The sequence below is a fragment of the Myxocyprinus asiaticus genome, chromosome 41 (assembly GCF_019703515.2).
Source record: "Myxocyprinus asiaticus isolate MX2 ecotype Aquarium Trade chromosome 41, UBuf_Myxa_2, whole genome shotgun sequence".
Classification (NCBI taxonomy): domain Eukaryota; kingdom Metazoa; phylum Chordata; class Actinopteri; order Cypriniformes; family Catostomidae; genus Myxocyprinus; species Myxocyprinus asiaticus.
Window position 1 is genome coordinate 11,293,377 of NC_059384.1, and position 22,532 is coordinate 11,315,908.

The 22,532-nt window shown below is 41.6% G+C and overlaps 2 protein-coding genes across 11 annotated transcripts; both read left to right on the forward strand.

Moving 5' to 3' along the window:
- The first annotated feature begins 31 nt into the window (after positions 1-31).
- On the forward strand, positions 32-22,303 carry LOC127431636 (C-C motif chemokine 2-like). 5 transcript variants are annotated; one of them, XR_007895629.1, is made up of 7 exons: positions 16,426-16,559; positions 16,698-16,772; positions 17,947-18,009; positions 18,172-18,240; positions 19,864-20,044; positions 20,168-20,235; positions 20,559-22,303. XR_007895629.1 is itself a non-coding variant. In XM_051682167.1 (4 exons), the coding sequence occupies exons 1-4, from the start codon at positions 19,617-19,619 to the stop codon at positions 20,627-20,629; spliced, it is 399 nt and encodes a 132-aa protein (XP_051538127.1). In that variant the 5' UTR covers positions 18,249-19,616; the 3' UTR covers positions 20,630-22,303. The 5 variants fall into 5 exon arrangements, 1 of the variants encoding a protein (XP_051538127.1); XR_007895630.1 differs by lacking the exons at positions 16,426-16,559; positions 16,698-16,772 and adding an exon at positions 32-98; XR_007895631.1 differs by lacking the exons at positions 16,426-16,559; positions 16,698-16,772; positions 17,947-18,009; positions 18,172-18,240 and adding exons at positions 46-98; positions 1,795-1,863.
- On the forward strand, positions 3,186-7,197 carry LOC127431631 (uncharacterized). Of its 6 annotated transcripts, none has more exons than XR_007895628.1 (8): positions 3,186-3,343; positions 3,506-3,692; positions 3,816-3,883; positions 4,214-4,303; positions 5,225-5,336; positions 5,443-5,517; positions 5,669-5,832; positions 5,910-7,197. XR_007895628.1 is itself a non-coding variant. In XM_051682158.1 (8 exons), the coding sequence occupies exons 1-7, from the start codon at positions 3,265-3,267 to the stop codon at positions 5,766-5,768; spliced, it is 711 nt and encodes a 236-aa protein (XP_051538118.1). In that variant the 5' UTR covers positions 3,186-3,264; the 3' UTR covers positions 5,769-5,793; positions 5,910-7,197. The 6 variants fall into 6 exon arrangements, 4 of the variants coding, with proteins under 4 accessions (XP_051538118.1, XP_051538119.1, XP_051538120.1 ...); XR_007895627.1 differs by having other exon boundaries at positions 5,913-7,197; XM_051682158.1 differs by having other exon boundaries at positions 5,669-5,793.
- Positions 22,304-22,532: the final 229 nt, after the last annotated feature.

Genomic DNA, 22,532 nt, shown 5'->3' on the forward strand with positions numbered 1-22,532 from the left:
TTTCATCTGTTCTAATTCAACAGAGGGGTGTAAAATGTGAAGACCGAACTAAATCTAAAGCAAACAAATAATAAATGTGATCTTCACCTGCTACACCAGTAAGCTTTTTCCCCTTCCATGCCAGTTAGACAAGCTACTTTGTATTACACAATACTTTTCTACACCGTAAATATACACCATGTTCAAACCATGTTGAAAAATTGCACAAAGGAAACAAGCTGTGGTCTCTGATTATTTTGTATAAAATTCAAGCATGAATTCCACTGAATTCCACTCTTTCTGCAAACATTGCACGATATTCTGTGGCTGGTGTAGGTTCAGCACACGACGTGAAGCGCAAAGTGTCCGGCTTGACTGCTTTCTTTTCAGCTCCTCCCCTGACTGCAACCGGCAAATCTCACCAATTTGGTAAATCAAGATGCAGTTCAAGTTGAAAACACATAATGTTTTTCAGTTAAGGTGGGATAGTCATTTAATGAAGACAAGAATAGGATATCATTTTACATTTACATTTATTCATTTGGCAGATGCTTTTATCCAAAGCAACTTACAAAAGAGGAAAACATAAGCGAATCATTTTAGGAGACAGTGGTACGAAAAGTGCCATATTACAAAGTTTCACTAGCATCAGAATAGTATTCAAAACAGATTAAAGTGCAACAAAATATATATATATATATTTTTTTTTTTTTTTTTTTTTTTTTTTTTGTGACTGGTTAAGTTCTCATGGAAAAGATGTGTTTTTAGTCATTTTTTGAAGACAGAAAGTGAGTCAGCTTCACGGATGGAGTTGGGAAGGTCATTCCACCAACGTGGTATGATGAAGCCGAAAGTCCGGGAAAGTGTTGGTGCCTCTTTGTGTTGGTACATCATTTCTAGCTCTGCAGAAATTATTTTAGGTATGCTGGAGCAGACCCAGTGACTGTTCTGTATGTCAGCATCAGAGCCTTGAATTTGATACGTGCATCAACCAGCAGCCAGTGGAGAGAGACAAGGAGTGGTGTAACATGCGCTATCTTTGGTTGATTAAAGACCAGAGGTGCTGCTGCATTCTGGATCATTTGCAGGGGTCTAATTGCACATGCAGGGAGGCCTGCAATGAGAGCATTACAGTAGTCCAGTCTAGTTATGACAAGTGACTGAAAAAGAAGTTGTGTGGCATGTTCAGAGAGGAAGGGTCTTATCTTCCTGATATTGTAGAGTGTAAATCTACATGATCTTGTGGATATCATGGGAACCCAAAAAAAACCAAAAAAACAAAACGTATAATGCAGTGCTGCTCATATCCACCATTAACATCTGTTGCTCTGAAGAACCCAGAAGTGCAGTTGCCTGCATTGTGATGTCATGGTGATTTCATATCTAATAAATTTAGCTGATGTCTTAATCAGTTTTTGTGCTTTTGTTCTTTTTTATTCTCTGGCAATATGTTACAGGTGCTGAAAATTTGAACAACTGCTCAATGAAAGAGTTTTCTGACCCAATCATTGGTTACAGGATACAAAAACATAATCCTCCATGTGTGAAGGCAGTCATTTATTTACATTTACATTTATTCATTTGGCAGACTCTTTTATCCAAAGCGACTTACAAAAGAGGAATACATAAGCGAATCATCTTGAGGAGACAGTGGTACGAAAAGTGTCATATTACAAAGTTTCACTAGCATCAAATTGTAGTATTCAAGACAGATTAAAGTGCAACTGTGCAACAGAGAGAAAACACGTCACCATTAACAATCATCCTCATCCAAAGTTTGATTTCTGTGTCTTCTGTTATCACTCTTTTTCACAGCTTTGAGACTGTAAAAAGGAAATTCTGCAGTTATTGGAGACGACCATGGGTGTCAAAGAAAATTCATCAGTAAGTTGAATCCAACAAGTTTGATGAAAAAAAACTAAAGTGTTCTATTGTAGTATTCACACAACTTTGATTGTTTCGCAGCAGAGACCAAAAAAAAAAAATCTGGTCTGCTTTCTCCATGATCAGTGTGTGACTACTCAAGTCAAGGAATTCACAGTTAAAAGACAAACTCGTTTAACAAATATGTAGTTACTGCATGTGTTTTTTTGTTTAATGGATTTTAAAAACCCTGAAATACAATGTTATTCTTGAACTTATTAAACCAAATATGCTTTTAAATACAATATTAGGCTTTGTGACTATTTTTTTAATGTCTACATACTGTTAAAGATAGATTCTGTTGCAAGAAATGTGATGCTAGTCTAAAAAAAGAAAATATGCCAGTGATGAGGAGTGATGTAAAAAATACAATATAAAACTACAAATATAAACTACAGGTTTTGCTTGTGGCTGATAGTGACAGTGTTTCTAACACTCCAATAATGAGTGTGTATGAGAAGCCATTTTAATCAGGCATTGACTTTTTTTGTAGTATCTTTACAACATCCTAATGCATGTGGTTGGTTGCGGGCCTCTTCTGTGTTCTTCATTTCATCCCAAACCAAATGCTGTCATGGGTATGAGTAAATCAGTATTATATGGCCTGTGAACTTAAGTTGTGACAGGGAGGCCATTGTCCAGTGCTTTTCTTGTGTCTTTCTGTCCAATTTCCCTTGTGTTACAATCATAACTTTCATTTCCTGCTAATCAGTCTGTGTTGTACTGAGATACAACAGTGCAGACCTCTTTTCTTGGTTGTTAAGTTACACACTCTATCCTTAATATAATTCTTATCCTAGTAAACTACTTAATTAACATAAATACCAAAATACCATACGATCATCTTGACCCAACTTATCAATGCCAAGCATGTCAAAACATTTCAGTCAGGCCATTATTATACTCTATATACATTTACATACTCTATACTATTTAAATAACACAACAACAAAAAAGCCACAGAACTAATGTAAAAAAAAATTTTTTTTTAAATCCCAATATTTCAAACAGCTGATTTTGCATAATTCACTATAATTTTGTTAATGTGCTGGAAAGTGGTTTCACCAAAAAATTATGCTGACTGCACATTTTTTACCTTTGCTGCTCTGATCACCCATATAGGATGATTCATTGCTGCACTATTTTTTTATAACACATTCTTGTAATCTTAAATTCAGTAGTTTATGTCACATGGGTCTACAGAATATTCTTACTGTTGAATACAGGAAATGCACATCCTGTCTAAAAAAAAAAAAAAAAAAAAAAAAACCTTTAAAAACAGGCTTGAGCAAAGCAAACACCTTTAAAACAAAAATAATATTGAGACCTCTTCAGGCCTTCTCAGTATCTCATCACAGCATCATGCACATCTGCTGGAAAATAATTTTGATGCTGATGGTTCTTGTGTGTCAGTGTGTTACTGAGCAGCAGCAAGACAATTGTAAGTCGTGAGTATTTTTAATTTAGTTTTCAGTAAATGTCTATTGATGTCTTTCATCCTGATGATGATGATGTTTGTTTTACGTTGACGATTAGATTTCACATTTAATACAAAATAATGATGAGCCTAATATTACCAAATTCAGTTATTTGTTGTATGCAGTTTTAGATGCATCAAAATTTTGTCTTCATCTGCCATCTGAAGAACAGATGAGTACTGTTCAGCCAACTACAGTGAACAGTATGGTCAGCTGCTGTATGCAGGTGTTGAAGGCAAGAATTCCTCCTGAAATAAAGCTTACAGGATTCAAGAGGCAGTATGCTTTTACTCCATGTGTTGATGCCATTATGTAAGTTCTTTTAACACATTGCCAGCCTAATCTTAATGCAGTTCATACATGTGCCATCATTGTTGCATCTGTTATTGTCATATTGGTTCATTTCATTGGTATATTTTATCTACTGCACAACAGATTTTACACAGAGAAGCAACAATTCTGCTCTGATCCTCAAGCAGACTGGATAACACAACGATTGGAGGGTACAATTTCAATTCAAAGACTGTTTTGATATGATGCAATTGTACTATAAGAATGCATTTTTACCTGTGCACAAGACAAAAACAAATAAGAAAGTATACTACACTATGACAGCAATATGTCACAAATGTTTCAAACTACCCACCAAGTCGCTCTCTGTACAGTATCATCACTTGCATTGATTCAAATTAAATATACAAATCAAATGAAAAGTTCCCCATTCAGTTGAGAATGGTAGATCCACATACAAAATTTTGAAAACAATAAGCATGTTGCTTTAGTTGTATATAGTGAGCGATGTTGTAATCATGTCTCTCTTCCCTTTTCTGTAGAGTTGGTGTTGGAGTCACTCAAAACACTGAACTCAACGGCACCCGAGGAGCATGACCCCACACTCATCCACATTGTAAATTCAAACCAATGTAAGATTTTCTCTTCAGTTAGATGTAGGCAATGTTCTCAATTTATGTGTGATAGTTAGTCATGTACCTAATGAGGACAGGTGTAACAAGTTATAATTGTTACAACATAATTCAAAACCACCACAATATAAAAAATGCATGTAGCGCTCAAAACACAGATAACAATATTCTTCTACAAAAACTTATAGCCTGTTGTAACAACATAGAAGTTTGATCTGCTCTGAACTTGCTGAAGGACTGATCCATTAAAAGAATATAACTAAAGGAATATTTCAGGTTATTTACAAAAAGAGAAATCTGGTGGAAATACCATTTTGACTCATCCATCACTCCCCTGAAAACGAAAAAAGCATTTACAATAATGCACTTACAATGGAAGCCTAGCAGGCCAGAGTGACATGGAATGGATATTGAATGTCTTAAAGGGATAGTTCACCCAAAAACTAAAATTCTCTCATCATTTACTCACCCTCATGCCATCTCTGATATGTACAGTTTTATTTCTTCTGCTTAACACAAACAAAGATTTTTAGAAGAATATCTCAGCTCTGTAGGTCCATACAATGCAAGTGAATGGAGTACATCTTGCCATTGCAGTCTCTAGGCACGATCATGATTTCATGAATGATTTCTTGAAATCATGATTGCCAAGGAGACTGGTGTCAAGATGTACAGTGAAAAAGGAGTTATATTTTGGTCTGTTCTCACCCAAAACCAACTGGATCACTACAGAAGACATTCAATAAACCACCGGAGTCTGATGGATTACTTTTATGCTGCTTTTATCTGCTTTTTTGAGCTTCAAATTCCTGATCACCATTCAGAGAGAATTTTAATTTTTTGGGTGAGCTATCCCTTTTATCGTTTTTTTATTTGTGTGTGTGTGTGTGTGTGTTTGTTCCTTTCTCTGGCAATGTGTAGCATATGCTGAAAATGTCACCTGCTGTAAAACTGTCTCCACGAAGGAAGTAATCGATTCCATAATTGGTTTCAGGATGCAAAAATCTGATACCACCTGCGTTAAGGCAGTCATGTAAGAATTACAGGCCCTTATTAACAGAAACCACACACTTCATAAAGATCAGCCTCATCCAAAGTTTACTTTGTGTCTTCAATAATGTTTTTATACTGTTTAACAGCTTTAAGACTGAAAAGGGGGAATTCTGCAGTCATTGGAGACAACCATGGGTTTTAAAGAAAATTCGCCAGTTTCTGTAAGTTGAATTGAACAAATATGGTGAAACATAACAGAATTTGTAACAACATAAATTGGTTATGGTGGAAATGTAATCTACTTCAAGTATTCAAACCACTCCATATTTAACATAGTATACTATTATTCATAATATTTTCATTATATTGCAGCAGTGCTCAAAGAAAAATGCTTGCTGAAAAACATGTGCTCGAACACCTGACCTCCTCACCGACACCAACAACATCCATTAGTCACACCACTTTTGTTTGAAGATCCACCCAATGATTCACCTAAGGTGTTTGAGAAAATTCCACTATTGAATCCAACAAATTTGGTAAAATAACAATTTCTAGCAACATTAACTGCTTATAAAAGTGTTTCAGTTTTCACACAATTTTGATTATTTTACAGCAGAGCTCTAAAGGAAACTAGCTGAAACCATTGCGATTTGACTGCCTTGATACCACCATCATTTATTTGTGACTGCTTCTGTGGGAGTTTCAAGGAATTCACAGTTGAATGGCAAATTCATCGTCAAAGCACATGTCTAGTTATGTGCTATTAATGGAATTTGGACCCTCTGAAATCTAATGACAATCTTGAAATGATTAAATATGATTGAAAACAATAGGCTTTGATTTCACTTTATATACTGTTAAAGGATATGTAGCTTCTGTGGCAAGAAAGGTGATACCGGTCTGAAAAAGACTAATTCATATAAATGATTTTTTTTTTTAAATTGAGTATTTTCTAATATGTCTATATTCTTTTGGTCTTTCATAATAATCAAAATATTTCTAAAGTCAAGACCATAGAAGTTGATTAATGTATATTTATTTCTGCTGAGACCATGTTTACATTTGATTTTAAAGCTGCCTGAGATCCATAGAAGAGTTTAGCAACACCAAAAGAAGTACAGAATACTTCCAAAAACAAAAAGCCACCTTTACATGGTATTTGTGGGTAGTTTAAGAAGTACTTTGACACAGTTTAAACCCAGAAGTCACAGCAATGGAGATTAACACGCACGTGCGCACACATGCACAGGTAGCATCAGGACAGCGAGAGCAAGACAACGAGACCGTTCAAAGGATTTGACAATAAATATCTACTTCAACAGTGCAGGTGAAGAATGAAGCGGTGCAGCGGCACCGGCTGCAGTAGCTGGGGAGAAGTTCATGGATGTTTGCGCGCCATGGCCGCACAATGGGTGCATTGTGGTAGTCAGGAGCAGATTCGTAGTGAGGTGCAGGAAACAAGCGAATAGCAGAATGGAAGGCAATCACTCTCCTGACACACGGGCAGAGACAAGGAATCCTCCACTGAATATTCATGAGCACAGAGAAAAAGCGTACAGCAAACTGGAAGGCAACCACACTCACAACACGCAGGCAGAGATGGGCAACCAAACAGATACACGAGATAGGATCAACTAAGCAGAGAGCGTGAAGTAAGTTACTTCACACCAAACAAAAATCTAGCAAAGATACTGACAACACAAAGGGATTAAGTAGGGAGTGAATCAGCAGAGAACCAGGTGCTGCTAGAATGCTAATTAGTGGCATTATCAGCATGCCCCTGGGAACAATCAGTGTTCCCATGGAAACACTGATCATGCATGCCGGCAGCACCTGCGAAACATGAGGGAGAGAAAAAACAAAACAAACAGAACAAACTGAAAACTCACCGGAGCCATGACAGACAGTCATATGAAATGTCATGGTTACTTGTGTAACCTCCGTTCCCTGATGGAGGGAATGAGACGTTGTGTCGATGTAGTGACACTAGGGGTCACTCTTGGGAGCCCGAGACACCTCTGGTCTTTGATAAAAGGCCAATGAAAATTGGCGAGTGGTATTTGCATGCCACTCCCCGGACATACGGGTATAAAAGGAGCTGGTATGCAACCACTCAATCAGGTTTTATGCTGAGGAGCCGAGACAAGGTCCGGACATTTCAGCGGGTAGTTCAGCGTTGTGGCAGGAGGGACACAACATCTCGTTCCCTCCATCAGGGAACGGAGGTTACACAAGTAACCATGACATTCCCTATCTGTCACTCACTCGATGTTGTGTCGATAGGGGTCCCTATACGAAACGCCACAACTGGCTGAACTGTGTTACGTGAACTGGCAGTGTGTGGCGGGCAGACCACTGTGTGCCTCGTAGCCAGCACACCATGTCGACACGTATCCTCCCCCAACATAGTTATGAGTGTCGAACGACCCTTTGGGGACAAGTCGACTACCCAAAAGATAGAGACAGGCTAACCCAGTCATGCCCTCTTTTCCCCTTCTTTTTTTCCATGCCCTAAAAAACAAGGGGGATTATCCGACTGGGCCGCCAGGTCTAGTCAGGGGGTGTCCCTCCCAAGGGGAGGACACCGCGGAGACCACACCTCGCCCCAAGAGAGGGGGGGATATTTAAGTGGAAGAATACGCCACATGGTCTTTCCAACCATGTGGAGAGCCTTCAAGGTAGATCCTGCCCAATGGGGGAGGAGTTACTACAAACATGGAGACTGGGGCAGAGGGGCTCTGCCCAAGGAAGATGCAGTTTGCCAGCAGAGAAACGAATTAGCAGAAGATATAGATCGCATGGGGTTAGACTTACAGGGAACCGCCACATGCGGAGCACCTACCCCAGAACCGGGCTCTTAGTTAGTGCGTGTACTGGGCCGGCAGCGAGTCTCTCTGAAAACTCGACTGCCACAGGGCTCGGTGGAAGTCAACCAGGGAACAAATTTTGTGAACACTACTGGGAATTAATGGTGCACGTCTTCAGCTCAAAAGGAGGTGGAAGGCACTATGTGCAAGCGATACCCCCGGCCGGCTATCCCGGGCTTATCCGCTTGTGTTGCATGCCACTACCTGGGACGAAACCGGTTCCACCCGGAGGTTGTAGAACCTTGCAAAGGTGTTGGGTGTTGCCCAGCCCGCTGTTCTGCAAATGTCTGTTAGAGAGACACCTCTGGCCAAGGTCCAAGAAGCCGCTACAACATGGGTAGAATGGGCTCGTAGCCCTACCGGGGGCGGCATGTTTTGGACGAGATATGCCATAGTTATGGCATCAACGAGCCAGTGGGCGATCCTCTGCTTGGAGACAGCACTTCCTTTCCGCTGTGCACCAAAAGCAGACAAAGAGCTGCTCAGAGATTCTAAAGCTCTGCGTGCGATCCAAATAGATGTGTAAAGCGTGCATCGGACACAGCGACGACAGGGCTGGGTCTGCCTCCTCCTGAGGCAGCACTTGCAGGTTCACCACCTAGTCCCTAAATGGGTGGTGGGAACCTTAGGCACATAGCCCGGTCAGGGTCTCAGGATCACGTGAGAGTAACCTGGACCGAACTCCAGGCACGTTTCGCTGACAGAGAATGCTTGCAGGTCACCTACCCTCTTGATGGAAGTGAGCGCAGTCAGGAGGGTCTTCAAGGAGAGTGCCTTAAGCTCGGCTGACTGCAAAGGCTCAAAGGGGGCTCTCTGTAGACCCTGAAGAACTACAGAGGTCTGATGAGGGAACGAGGCGTGGCCTGGAGGGATTCAGCCTCCTGGCACCACTTAGGAACCTGATGATCAGGTCGTGCTTCCCTAAGGACTTACCGTTGACTGCGTCGTGGTGTGCTGCTATGGCAGCAATGTACACCTTCAAGGTGGAAGGGGACAGCCTCCCTTCCAACCTCTCTTGCAGGAAGGAAAGCACTGATCTGACTGGGCATCTCTGGGGGTCTTCCTGACGGGAAGAACACCACTTAGCGAACAGATGCCACTTAAAGGCATACAGGCGCCTCGTAGAGGGAGCCCTAGCCTGAGTGATCGTGTCTACCATTGCAGGTGGGAGACAGCTTAGGTCTTCCGCATCCCGTCCAGGGGCCAGACATGGAGATTCCAGAGGTCTGGGCATGGGTGCCGGATGGTGCCCCTTCCCTGAGAAAGAAGGTCCTTCCTCAGGGGAATTTGCCAGGGGGGAGCTGTCGCGAGGAGTGTGAGGTCCGAGCACCACGTCTGGGCGGGCCAGTAGGGTGCTACCAGGACGACATGCTCCTCGTCCTCCCTGACCTTGCATATTTACGAATGCCAGGGAGCCAGCTGTGTGCCAGCACGTCTATGCCGAGGGAGGCCTCGGTCAGGGTGTACCAGAGCGGGCAGTGGGAGGATTCTTGGGAGGTGAACAGGTGCACCTGTGCCTGTCGAATCGATTCCAAATCAGCTGGACCACCTGAAGGTGGAGTCTCCACTCTCCCCTGAGGGTAACCTGTTGTGACGGCGCGTCCGCCGTAGTGTTGAGGTTGCCTGGGATGTGAGTGGCTTGCAGCGACTTGAGGTGCTGCTGACTCCAGAGGAGGAGACGGCGGGCGAGTTGTGACATATAATGAGAGCGCAAACCACCTTGGTGGTTGACATATGCTACCGTTGTTGTGTTGTCTGTCTGAACTAACAGGTGCTTGCCCTGGATCAATGGCCGAAACCTCCGCAGGGTGAGCAGAATTGCCAACAACTCTAGGCAGTTGATGTGCCAATGCAGTCAGACCCGTCCAGAGGCCGGCGGCTGCGTGCATGTTGCAAACAGCACCCCAGCCCGTTTTGGAGGCATCTGTCGTGACCACGACGCGCCTGGGGACCACTTCTAGAGGAACACCTGCCCGTAGGAATGAGAGGTCGGTCCAAGGGCTGAAAAGACGGTGACAGACCAAGGTGATGGCCACGCGGTGTGTCCCATGGCGCCATGGCCGTCTCGGGACTCGAGTCTGGAGCCAGTGCTGAAGCGGCCTCATATGCATCAACCCGAGCGGGGTGGCCACCGCCGAGGATGCCATATGCCCCAGGAGCCTCTGAAGAAGTTTCAGTGGAACCGCTGTTCCCTGTTTGAACGCCTTCAAACAGGCCAGCACCGACTGGGCTCTCGTTCGTAAGCGTGCGGTCAAGGAGACTGAGTCCAACTCCAAACCGAGAAAAGAGATGCTCTGAACCGGGAGGAGCTTGCTCTTTTCCCAGTTGACCCGAAGCCCTAGTCGGCTGAGGTGTGAGAGCACCAGGTCCCTGTGTGCGCACAACACGTCTCGAGAGTGAGCTAGGATTAGCCAGTCATCGAGATAGTTGAGGTTGCGGATGCCCACCTCCCTTAACGGGGCAAGGGCAGCTTCGGCGACCTTCGTAAAGACGCGAGGAGACAGGGACAGGCCGAAAGGGAGGACTTTGTACTGATACGCCTGACCCTCGAACGCGAACCGCAGGAAAGGTCTGTGTCGAGGAAGGATCGAGGTGTGGAAGTACGCATCCTTCAGGTCTACCGCCACGAACCAATCTTGATGCCGGATGCTCGCCAGGATGCGTTTTCGCGTCAGCATCTTGAACGGGAGTCTGTGTAAAGCCTAGTTCAGAACTCACAGGTCCAAGATTGGCCTCAACCCACCGCCTTTTTTTGGTACGATGAAGTAGGAGCTGAAAAAAACCCTTATTCATCTCGGCTGGAGAGACAGGTTCTATCGCGCCCTTCCAAAGGAGGGTAGCGATCTCTGCGCAAGGTAGCAGCGTTTTCATCTTTCACCAAGGTGAAGTGGACACCGCTGAACCTGGGCGAATGCCCGGCAAAGTGAATCGTGCAGCCAAGTCGGACTGTCCGGACCAGCCCTCGTGACGGATTGGAAAGCGCAAGCCATGCGTCCAAGTTCCGCACAAGGGGGACCAAAGGGACAACGTCATCGGATGTACCGGCAGGTGGGGCCTCGCAGCGGGGCGGAGCTCGAGGTGCCACACCACGTCGTGGCCATGCTGAGTCTAAGGACATCGAAGCACTTACCTGGCTCCTTGTGACCACCCCCGGAACAGCCTGGGATGGTGGAGGAAGAGGCCTGTCCTCGTGACCCGTGGAGACTGTCACATCGGGGGTGGATTTGTGCCACAGCTGAGCGCTCAGGGGCGGGAGACCGCCGCTGGAGCGCCAAACCTGCCAAATGGAGTGGTGGACGGTGGTTGTGATGACAGCCGTACACACCGGATATGTGACCCAGGGAACAAGGAAACCGCTCTTGCTGAGCTCTTGAGTACTGCAGCCACTTGGGCATGCAGTGCAAAATGCAAAAGGTAATAAAAAGATGAAGTTCTGCTTACCAGCTCCAGAGCAGCGGGTTTCGTTGTCCCTGGGTCGCCCGTCTCAAGGGCGCTTTGAAGCCATTCACGGGTTCTGGGCGGCCGCAAGACGGGTGGTGTTTGCTTCCTGCGGTGGGCTCCACGCCGGGGCAGTCACCGCAGGGGGACGCCCTTGGCGATAAGTAGACGGAGTGCGGGATCTTGAGCCGCGCCGGGGCAGGATATGCCGGCTAGCATCCATCTACTGCTCTACTATCGAGAACTGCTGGGCAAAGTCCAGGTTGAGCCAAAGGTGGCGCTCCTGGACCACTAGTATGGCCATCGTTCGCCCGAGAGACCACGCCATGACCTCCGTCGCTCAGAGAGTGAGGTCAGTCACTGAGCGCAGTTCCTGCATCAATCCCGGGGCGGAACTACCCTCGTGCATTTCCTTTAGCGCCTTGGCGGACTTGCAGGAGAGCCATGGCGTGCAGCGCGGAGGCGGCTTGTCCAGCAGCACCGTAGGCCTTGGCCGTCAGAGACGACGTAAACCTACAGGCCTTGGACGGGGGCTTTGGGCACCCACGCCAGGTGGCGGCGCTCTGCGGGCATAGGTGCACCGCAAGCGCCTTTATCCACCGGGGGATTGCCGAATAGGCCTTGGCCGCCCCACCATCAAGGGTAGTGAGGGCGGGGAAGCTGAAAAGATCAGGACCGGGTAGTAAAAAGTGCCTCCCGCTTGTCAGCTCTTCATGCACTTCCGGGAAGAAAGGAACAGGGCGGGGCGTGGCTTTGAGCGGCGCCGCGAGCCCAGGAACCAATCACCGAGCCGCGAGGGTTCAGGGAAGAGTGGTGAAATCCACTCTAACCGACGCTCACGGCTGCCCGGGAAAGCATGTCGTCATCTCCGCGTCAGCCTGTGACTGGGCAATCGACCCCGAAGGGAGGAGCCCAGTTGAGTCTTCCGACTGGACGAGCCCGCTCTCCAATGCTGCGCTCGAGAGCTCATCACTTTCATAAGAGGTCGAACTCGCCGTGAGACGAGCCGGCGGACTCACCCGGAAGCCCGATCGGGGCAGACAAGTGTGCTGGGGAATGGGAGGTCCGCGGGGGGATACCCGGCAGAGGCGGTCCCATTGGGGTCCCCAAATCGCCCCCAGTGCTAGCCACGCTGGCCTCATACCCGTGGGTAAAAGGACCGAGGCGGGTGCCTCTGGGGTGGCTCGCTTTCTTACGAAGGCGAGCCGCGACCGCAACGTTGCCATGGACATATTCTCGCAATGAGAACATGACCATCCACGAACGCTGTCTCCGCGTGAGCAGTGCCCAGACACGAAAGACAGCAATCGTGACCGTTAGAAGGCAAGAGATAACGAGCACAACCAGGAATAACACACAATCGGAAAAGCATCTTTAAAAAGACGCGTCTTTACAAAGACGTTCCATGTGTGCGCTCTTTTAGAGAAATATATACTCTTTTAGAGGGGAAAAATGCTCTTTCAGAAAATATACTCTCTAGTTTTTCTGCCGAAGCGCCCAGGGGCGTTCTCTGCAGTGCACCAGTGCAGAGGGGGGAGAAGCCGCTGAAATGCGCCGTCAGATCCAGCAGAGGTGAATGAACAGTAGTATTCAGCTCAATGAGCATGACCGTTCGGCTCCTAAGAGAAAATCTGAATGAGTGGTTGCATACCAGCTCCTTTTATACCCGTATGTCCGGGGGAGTGGCATGCAAATACCACTCGCCAATTTTCATTGGCCTTTTATCAAAGACCAGAGGTGTCTCGGGCTCCCAAGAGTGAGTACATCGACACCAACGTCGAGTGAGTGACAGATAGGGAACCGTAAGTAATCAGATTTATTCATGAATATTTCAGATGTCATGATTGTTTGATAGTTTATTGACAGTTCATGTTGCTGTTTTGCTTGAGTGAACAGTTTAATATATTCGGCTGCATTGTGTTTGATGTGTGTTATGTGTAAACTCTGAAATGTAGTTTTATAATGTTGTGGAGCTTGTTCATTCTCTTCTGATTGTGTTTGAAATATTGCTGTATTCGAGGAGCTGCACGATATTAGCCAATCATAACAGTAGGCGTTTACGTTAAAGGAGGCGCAGAAAATGATCATATATTTCTAAATAATGACTTTTTGGTGCAAAAAAAACCTTTATTAACATTATAATTGGACCTCAGGGAAGATAATAAAATTATATAAAAAGAATATGTCATGACCCCTTTAACAGAAGATTTCATGTAAGTGCTTTTATAAAATTATAGGCTTCACATTTCTGTTAAAACTTTCCAAAAATTTGGCCCCATTCACTTCCATTGTAAGTGCCTCACTGTAACCTCATTTTTTATTTTATTATTGTTATTATTATTATTATTATTATTATTATTATTATTAGAAAAGGAGAAACGAGTCTAAATAATTTTTTTGTGGTTATCAACATTATGCCACAAATGCTGCTGACTGAGCTTAACTTGTACTGAATCCGGAATATCCCTTTAAGGGTGCTAAGTGCATTTGTGGTCACTCATTAGGTAGATAGTTGTCTGTATGCTGTCACAGAGAGAGTATAGACTTTACCCACCACTCAAAGTGTCTTTTTCTCATTAAGTATAATTTCTGTAAATAAATAAATAAATAAATAAATAGCTGATTTTGCATAATTCACAAATTTTTTTTTTCTTTCATGTGCTGGAAAGTGGTTTCTCAAAAATTATACTGACTCTCTGGGTAAGAATTTTGTGGCTGAGAGGTGTGAATTTTTGTGATTGGATGATTCTTATTTGATGCAGTGGTTTCAAATAGTCAGTGGTTGGTTTGTGACACGTTATTTTTCTGATCATTATTTCTTTGTCTTCATTACATTTTAATTTATTAATTTAGCAGATGCCTATACAAGTGACTTACAGATTAGAAATATAACATAACAAGTGATTTACCTCTTAATAATTCCAGAATTTTCATCCTTGCTGCTAAGATTATTCACGTTCAGCATATCAAATTCTTGTAATCACATTGGTCTACATAATATATTTATTGATGCAGACAGGAAATGCACATCCTATCAAGCCGAAATGAATTACATACTTAAAAAAATTAAATAAAAAATAAAAAAACTTTTTACCTGTCTTTCTGTCTATCTGACTGTTGGGCCTGTAAAACCCTCACACTTTTAAAACTATTTTAAACTTTCAGGCCAGGCCTTTCTAACCAAAATCAAATATTATCTTGATAAACTTTGCCTGTGTAATTCTGAATGAGTTGTGACTGCCTTCACGGAGAGGAAGTTTTTCAGCTTCAAGACATTTTTTTTGTACTTTGAGAGACATTAAATGCAGCATGAGTCACCTGTAATACTTTTACAGTCATTTTTGGTATATATTATGTAACTGTACTTGTATTGTACTTGTATTTGCTTGTTAGGTCTTTTATATTGTTGGTTGGTGTAACAGTATAAGGATGGGCAAGGAGGAGAAGGGAACCGGCTGAACAGTCAATATAAAGGTTTAATGATATAAATGAACTTAAAACAACATAAAACATAAACGAACAGACACACATGCAGCACGGTCGTGTGTGTCTCTCTCTCTCTCGAACTGGCATCTCCGGCTCCTCTTTATCTCGCTCTCCCGCTGATCAGCTGATTCAGTGCCGGCCGTGCAGCCTCACCGCCTGGCCACGCCCTCCTCCTCATCACAGTTGGTTATATTGTTGTTATATTATTGCTTATGTTTGGGTGTAGGGGTGGGGCTAGGAGTTCAAAAATATCTATATTATAATGTAATGTAAATTTGACATTTACCTGCCTGTTGCATGTTTGATATCATTTATAAGTGGTTAGGTTTAGGGTGGGGTTGGGTTAGGTTAGGGGATCTAAAATATCGATATGATAGTATAATGTAAATAAACAAATATATTTAGAAGTATAATAAAACATATCTTGGTTAAACGTGCGCAATAAATCAACAGATTGTTAAAACAGATTCATGACACAGTGGTGACACAGCATCACCAGACTACAGTGACTTAATGTCCCATATTTGACACCTCTTTTACATGTTCCAACTTGTTAGACATTTTCACACACTTTAGACTCAAATAAGACACCCTACTCATGCATTTTTTCCACATGATTTTTACATTACCTGTGATCCATTATTTGTCTGATATGAAAAATTCAGAACATTTAGCTAACTACTTTGTGAAGCGTGCTTGTGAACTCCCATTGTCATTAAAAACATTTTATTGTGAAAATGTATAAACTCTAAATGTGTTAAAATTTGGGATACACATTTTGCTTCCTCACTGCTCAATAGAATCAGAACAACAGACAATGTAATAATACAGTACTTCCCCTCAAAGGATGTAAACAGTTTGTCATGTAACATGGACTTTTTAAATGAAAATACAAATTTAGGTTCAAATATATGTAAATGTGTAACTGTAACTGCAGGTTAACTGGTTTAAGTTTTTCACCATTTATAACCAATTTATGATTTTGCTTTCTCTAGTTTGTAGTGAACTAATGGTTCTGCGGTGTGACAAAGGATGAAATTACAAATATTCAGTGTACTCTCTCAATAAATCCGAGGTTATAAAAGCTGCATGCATAATAGTTACACTCTTATAAGAAAAGGTTCCATATAGAACCCTAAAGGGTTCTATCGCTCACTTTATATTTGGAACACCTAAAAGATTCTAGAACTCTTTTTAATGGTTCTTTGAGCCATGTGGAAAGGTTCTATACAGAACCTTTTAGGGGTTCCCAAAATGCAACTGTAACATTTGGTTTTTGTTTAGTTTTTAAATTTATTTTTTGTTTTATTTTTTGTAATTCTCTCTCTCTCTCGAACTGTCGTCCCCGGCCGCCTTTATCCCTCGCGTGCCCCATCAGGCTGATTGGGGACCGGGCGTGCGTCATTCCAGCCCGGCCCCACCCTCCTCAGCTCTACAGGGACATAAATAGACATACACGTGTAGGTGCATATGTAGGTGCATTCATTTTACTATCCAACAATTTTTCCAGAAAGTGAGATTTTTACACTAATATTGTGTGTCTGCATGTGCATTTGCAAGTAAATTTACACAATGTGCTAACCTGTTTTTCATCTGTTCTAATTCAACAGAGGGGTGTAAAATGTGAAGACCGAACTAAATCTAAAGCAAACAAATAATAAATGTGATCTTCACCTGCTACACCAGTAAGCTTTTTCCCCTTCCATGCCAGTTAGACAAGCTACTTTGTATTACACAATACTTTTCTACACCGTAAATATACACCATGTTCAAACCATGTTGAAAAATTGCACAAAGGAAACAAGCTGTGGTCTCTGATTATTTTGTATAAAATTCAAGCATGAATTCCACTGAATTCCACTCTTTCTGCAAACATTGCACGATATTCTGTGGCTGGTGTAGGTTCAGCACACGACGTGAAGCGCAAAGTGTCCGGCTTGACTGCTTTCTTTTCAGCTCCTCCCCTGGACTTGTTAAGTGCTCATGGAAAAGATGTGTTTTTAGTCATTTTTTGAAGACAGAAAGTGAGTCAGCTTCACGGATGGAGTTGGGAAGGTCATTCCACCAACGTGGTATGATGAAGCCGAATGTCCGGGAAAGTGTTTTGGTGCCTCTTTGTGTTGGTACAACAAGGAGACGTTCCTTAGCTGACCGCAGGCTTCTAGTGGGCGCGTAGCTCTGCATAAATGATTTTAGGTATGCTGGAGCAGACCCAGTGACTGTTCTGAATGCCAGCATCAGAGCCTTGAATTTGATACGTGCATCAACCAGTGCCAGTGGAGAGAGACAAGGAGTGGTGTAACGTGTTCTCTTTGGTTCATTAAAGACCAGACGTGCTGCTGCATTCTGGATCATTTTCAAGGGTCTAATTGCACATGCAGGGAGGCCTGCAATGAGAGCATTACAGTAGTCCAGTCTAGTTATGACAAGTGACTGAAAAAGAAGTTGTGTGGCATGTTCAGAGAAGAAGGGTCTTATCTTCCTGATATTGTAGAGTGTAAATCTACATGATCTTGTGGATATCATGGGAACCAAAAAAAAAAATTTAAAAAAACGTATAATGCAGTGCTGCTCATATCCACCATTAACAACTGTTGCTCTGAAGAACCCAGAAGTGCAGTTGCCTGCATTGTGATGTCATGGTGATTTCATATCTAATAAATTTAGCTGATGTCTTAATCAGTTTTTGTGCTTTTGTTCTTTTTTATTCTCTGGCAATATGTTACAGGTGCTGAAAATTTGAACAACTGCTCAATGAAAGAGTTTTCTGACCCAATCATTGGTTACAGGATACAAAAACATAATCCTCCATGTGTGAAGGCAGTCATTTATTTACATTTACATTTATTCATTTGGCAGACTCTTTTATCCAAAGCGACTTACAAAAGAGGAATACATAAGCGAATCATCAAGGAGACAGTGGTACGAAAAGTGTCATATTACAAAGTTTCACTAGCATCAAATTGTAGTATTCAAGACAGATTAAAGTGCAACTGTGCAACAGAGAGAAAACACGTCACCATTAACAATCATCCTCATCCAAAGTTTGAATTCTGTGTCTTCTGTTATCACTCTTTTTCACAGCTTTGAGACTGTAAAAAGGAAATTCTGCAGTTATTGGAGACGACCATGGGTGTCAAAGAAAATTCATCAGTAAGTTGAATCCAACAAGTTTGATGAAAAAAACTAAAGTGTTCTATTGTAGTATTCACACAACTTTGATTGTTTCGCAGCAGAGACCAAAAAAAAAAAATCTGGTCTGCTTTCTCCATGATCAGTGTGTGACTACTCAAGTCAAGGAATTCACAGTTAAAAGACAAACTCGTTTAACAAATATGTAGTTACTGCATGTGTTTTTTTGTTTAATGGATTTTAAAAACCCTGAAATACAATGTTATTCTTGAACTTATTAAACCAAATATGCTTTTAAATACAATATTAGGCTTTGTGACTATTTTTTTAATGTCTACATACTGTTAAAGATAGATTCTGTTGCAAGAAATGTGATGCTAGTCTAAAAAAAGAAAATATGCCAGTGATGAGGAGTGATGTAAAAAATACAATATAAAACTACAAATATAAACTACAGGTTTTGCTTGTGGCTGATAGTGACAGTGTTTCTAACACTCCAATAATGAGTGTGTATGAGAAGCCATTTTAATCAGGCATTGACTTTTTTTGTAGTATCTTTACAACATCCTAATGCATGTGGTTGGTTGCGGGCCTCTTCTGTGTTCTTCATTTCATCCCAAACCAAATGCTGTCATGGGTATGAGTAAATCAGTATTATATGGCCTGTGAACTTAAGTTGTGACAGGGAGGCCATTGTCCAGTGCTTTTCTTGTGTCTTTCTGTCCAATTTCCCTTGTGTTACAATCATAACTTTCATTTCCTGCTAATCAGTCTGTGTTGTACTGAGATACAACAGTGCAGACCTCTTTTCTTGGTTGTTAAGTTACACACTCTATCCTTAATATAATTCTTATCCTAGTAAACTACTTAATTAACATAAATACCAAAATATCATACGATCATCTTGACCCAACTTATCAATGCCAAGCATGTCAAAAATTTCAGTCAGGCCATTATTATACTCCATATACATTTACATACTCTATACTATTTAAATAATACAACAACATAAAAGCCACAGAACTAATGTAAAAAACAAAAACAAAAAAAATAAACAGCTAATTTTGCATAATTCACTATATTTTGTTTTTTTAATGTGCTGGAAAGTGGTTTCACCAAAAAATTATGCTGACTGCACATTTTTTACCTTTGCTGCTCTGATCACCCATATAGGATGATTCATTGGTGCACTATTTTTTATATCACATTTCTGTAATCGTAAATTCAGCAGTTTTTATGTCACATGGGTCTACAGGATATTCTTACTGGTTGCATACAGGAAATGCACATCCTGTCTAAAAACAAAATGTTAAAAACAGGTTTGAGCAAAGCAAACACCTTGAGCAAAGCAAACACCTTTAAAACAATATTGAGACCTTCTCTTCAGGCCCAGCATCATGCACATCTGCAGGAAAATAACTTCGATGCTGATGGTTCTTGTGTGTCAGTGTGTTACTGAGCAGCAGCAAGACAATTGCAAGTCAAGGGTTTTTTCAATTTATTTTTCAGTAAATGCCTATTGATGTCTTTCATCCTGATGATGATGATGTTTGTTTTACGTTGACGATTAGATTTCACATTTAATACAAAATAATGATGAGCCTAATATTAACAAATTCAGTTATTTGTTGTATGCCGTTTTAGCTGCATCAAAATTTTGTCTACATCTGCCATCTGAAGAACAGATGAGTACTGTTCAGCCAACTACAGTGAACAGTATGGTCAGCTGCTGTATGCAGGTGTTGAAGGCAAGAATTCCTCCTGAAATAAAGCTTACAGGATTCAAGAGGCAGTATGCTTTTACTCCATGTGTTGATGCCATTGTGTAAGTTCTTTTAACACATTGCCAGCCTAATCTTAATGCAGTTCATACATGTGCCATCATTGTTACATCTGTTATTGTCGTATTGGTTCATTTCATTGGTATATTTTATCTACTGCACAACAGATTTTACACAGAGAAGCAACAATTCTGCTCTGATCCTCAAGCAGACTGGATAACACAACGATTGGAGGGTACAATTTCAATTCAAAGACTGTTTTGATATGATGCAATTGTACTATAAGAATGCATTTTTACCTGTGCACAAGACAAAAACAAATAAGAAAGTATACTACACTATGACAGCAATATGTCACAAATGTTTCAAACTACCCACCAAGTCGCTCTCTGTACAGTATCATCACTTGCATTGATTCAAATTAAATATACAAATCAAATGAAAAGTTCCCCATTCAGTTGAGAATGGTAGATCCAATTTTGTCAAACAATAGGCATGTTGCTTTAGTTGTATATAGTGAGTGATGTTGTAATCATGTCTCTCTTCCCTTTTCTGTAGAGTTGGTGTTGGAGTCACTCAAAACACTGAACTCAACGGCACCCGAGGAGCCCAATACTTTAGTTAGCTAAAGTATGTGCTTTAGTCTTGGTCACAATTGTAACCTCTTGGAAACTACAGAGTCAAACTGTTCAATTCTTAATAAGATCCAGTAGGAAGTTGCAAACAATAAAGTGACATATTTTTGTTTTGTTTTTTAACTAACATACAATTGTGGGGAAAATGATAAAATGATAAACCAAGAATAACTGCACATTTCTTTTTAATTTGACTTGGTTTCATTTATTGTAACAATGTCTTGAAATGAGACTCAATTGCTGCATCCAAAGCCGTGTACTGTCACAGTATGTACCGTATTTGATGAAGGACGCACTTATCTGCCAGCAAAACACTAACTTTTTTAGGTATGCATACAAGTAGTATGAACAGATTTCGGACATACTTCATCCAGGTACGTGGGCATTGTCTCGTGACCCGAATATTTGATGTAAGAACAACAACCGCAAAAATGATCTGCTTTGTTAAACAAGCACCATTTAAGCACAAGGAACAATTATCTTGTAATATATATAGCACTTACAGTTGAGAAGAGCCATCTGGCTCGCAATTCACCGCCATTCCTTTAAATCCAGCGTTTTGACAGTTGAAAGCTATTTGGTTCATTAAATGAAGCTTAACATTGTCTTTGTGTTTGTTTTTGAGTTGCCACAGTATGCAATAGACTGGCATGTCTTAAGGTCAAAAATAGCAAAAAAGAAACAGCTTTCTCTAGAAACTCATCTGTCAATCATTGTTTTGAGGAATGAAGGCTATACAATGCTTGAAATTGCCAAAAAAAAAAACTAAAGATTTCATACAAAGGTGTACACTACAGTCTTCAAAGACAAAGGACAACTGGCTCTAACAAGGACAGAAAGAGATGTGGAAGGCCCAGATGTACAACTAAACAAGAGGATAAACATCAGGATCTCTAGTTTGAGAAATAGATGCCTCACATGTCCTCAGATGACAGCTTCATTGAATTATACCCGCTCAACACCATTTTCATGTGCAACAGTAAAGAGAAGACTCAGGGGTGCAGGCCTTATGGCAAGAATTGCAAAGAAAAAGCCACTTTTGAAACAGAAAAAAAAAAAAAGAAAAAGGTTAGAGTGGGCAAAGAAACACAGACATTGGACAACAGATAATTGGAAAAGAGTGTTATGGATCTTAACCCAATTGAGCTTTTGTGGGACCGGCTAGACTGTAAGGTGCGTAAGAAGTGCCCGACAAGACAGCCACATCTATGGCAAGTGCTATAGGAAGCGTGGGGTGAAATGTCACCTGAGTATCTGGACAAACTGACAGCTAGAATGCCAAGGATCTGCAAAGCTGTCAATGCTGCACATGGAGGATTTTTTGATGAGAACCCTTTTGAAGTAGTTTAAGAAGTTCTGAAAATAAAATTACAATTGTAATAGTAATTTACACGTTATTAATGTCCTGACTATACATTGTGATCAGCTGAATGCTACTTTGGTGAATAAAAGTACCAATTTCTTTCCATAACATCAAAATCTGTCCATTATTCAAAATTTTGGCCGCCAGTGTGTGTATATATACACTACTGGTCATATGTTTTGAAACACTTGACTGAAATGTTTCTCATGATCTTAAAAATCTTTTGATCTGAAGGTGTATGCTTAAATGTTTGAAATTAGTTTTGTAGACAAAAATATATTTGTGCCACCATATTAATTTATTTCATTACAAAACAAAAATGTAATAAAAAAATTTTAAAACGTTTTTGAAATTGATTACTTGGACCAAATAATAAAGAAAAGCAGCCAATAAGTGCCCAACATAGACGGGAACTCCTTCAGTACTCTTTAAAAACCATCCCAGGGTGATACCTCAAGAAGTTGGTTGAGAAAATGTCAAGAGTACATGTCTGCAAATTCTAGGCAAAGGGTGACTACTTTCAAGATGCTACTT

Bases quoted from the DNA above. Each gene is read 5' to 3' on its own strand.
- LOC127431636 (XM_051682167.1), top strand. From the start codon at position 19,617: ATGCACATCTGCAGGAAAATAACTTCGATGCTGATGGTTCTTGTGTGT. The intron at 20,045-20,167 runs GTAAGTTCTTTT...ACTGCACAACAG, and splicing joins CCATGTGTTGATGCCATTGT to ATTTTACACAGAGAAGCAAC. The intron at 20,236-20,558 runs GTACAATTTCAA...CCTTTTCTGTAG, and splicing joins GATAACACAACGATTGGAGG to AGTTGGTGTTGGAGTCACTC.
- LOC127431631 (XM_051682158.1), top strand. From the start codon at position 3,265: ATGCACATCTGCTGGAAAATAATTTTGATGCTGATGGTTCTTGTGTGT. The intron at 5,337-5,442 runs GTAAGAATTACA...ACTGTTTAACAG, and splicing joins ACCTGCGTTAAGGCAGTCAT to CTTTAAGACTGAAAAGGGGG. The intron at 5,518-5,668 runs GTAAGTTGAATT...ATTATATTGCAG, and splicing joins AAGAAAATTCGCCAGTTTCT to CAGTGCTCAAAGAAAAATGC.